Raw genomic sequence first — 216 nt, forward strand, 5'->3', positions numbered from 1 at the left:
GGGCAAAGATGAAATCATCAAGGGCGACGTGACCCAGCTGGGACGGGTTGGTGGCGCCCCGAACAAGCACTTGGAATGTCTCGTCTTGAGGGAGGTCATCCGCACCGAAAGTGACTTTGTTCCACGTGTTCCCTTGCGACCCACTGATCGTCCAGATAGGGTCAGGGTCGGGACTCGTGGCCTTCCTGGATTTTTTGTATTGGGAAAGGAGGATGA

At 55.6% G+C, this 216-nt stretch overlaps 1 protein-coding gene across 1 annotated transcript in view; it reads right to left on the reverse strand.

Moving 5' to 3' along the window:
* Positions 1–216, reverse strand: part of LOC119592411 (MAM and LDL-receptor class A domain-containing protein 1-like) — a 5,825-nt gene that overhangs the window by 2,244 nt on the left and 3,365 nt on the right. The window contains exon 4 of the mRNA XM_037941232.1: positions 5–185. Within this exon, the coding sequence (XP_037797160.1) occupies positions 5–185 (181 nt within the window). The remainder of the gene's footprint in view (positions 1–4; positions 186–216) is intronic.

This window comes from Penaeus monodon, chromosome 30 (genome assembly GCF_015228065.2).
Source record: "Penaeus monodon isolate SGIC_2016 chromosome 30, NSTDA_Pmon_1, whole genome shotgun sequence".
Taxonomy (NCBI): Eukaryota; Metazoa; Arthropoda; class Malacostraca; order Decapoda; family Penaeidae; genus Penaeus; species Penaeus monodon.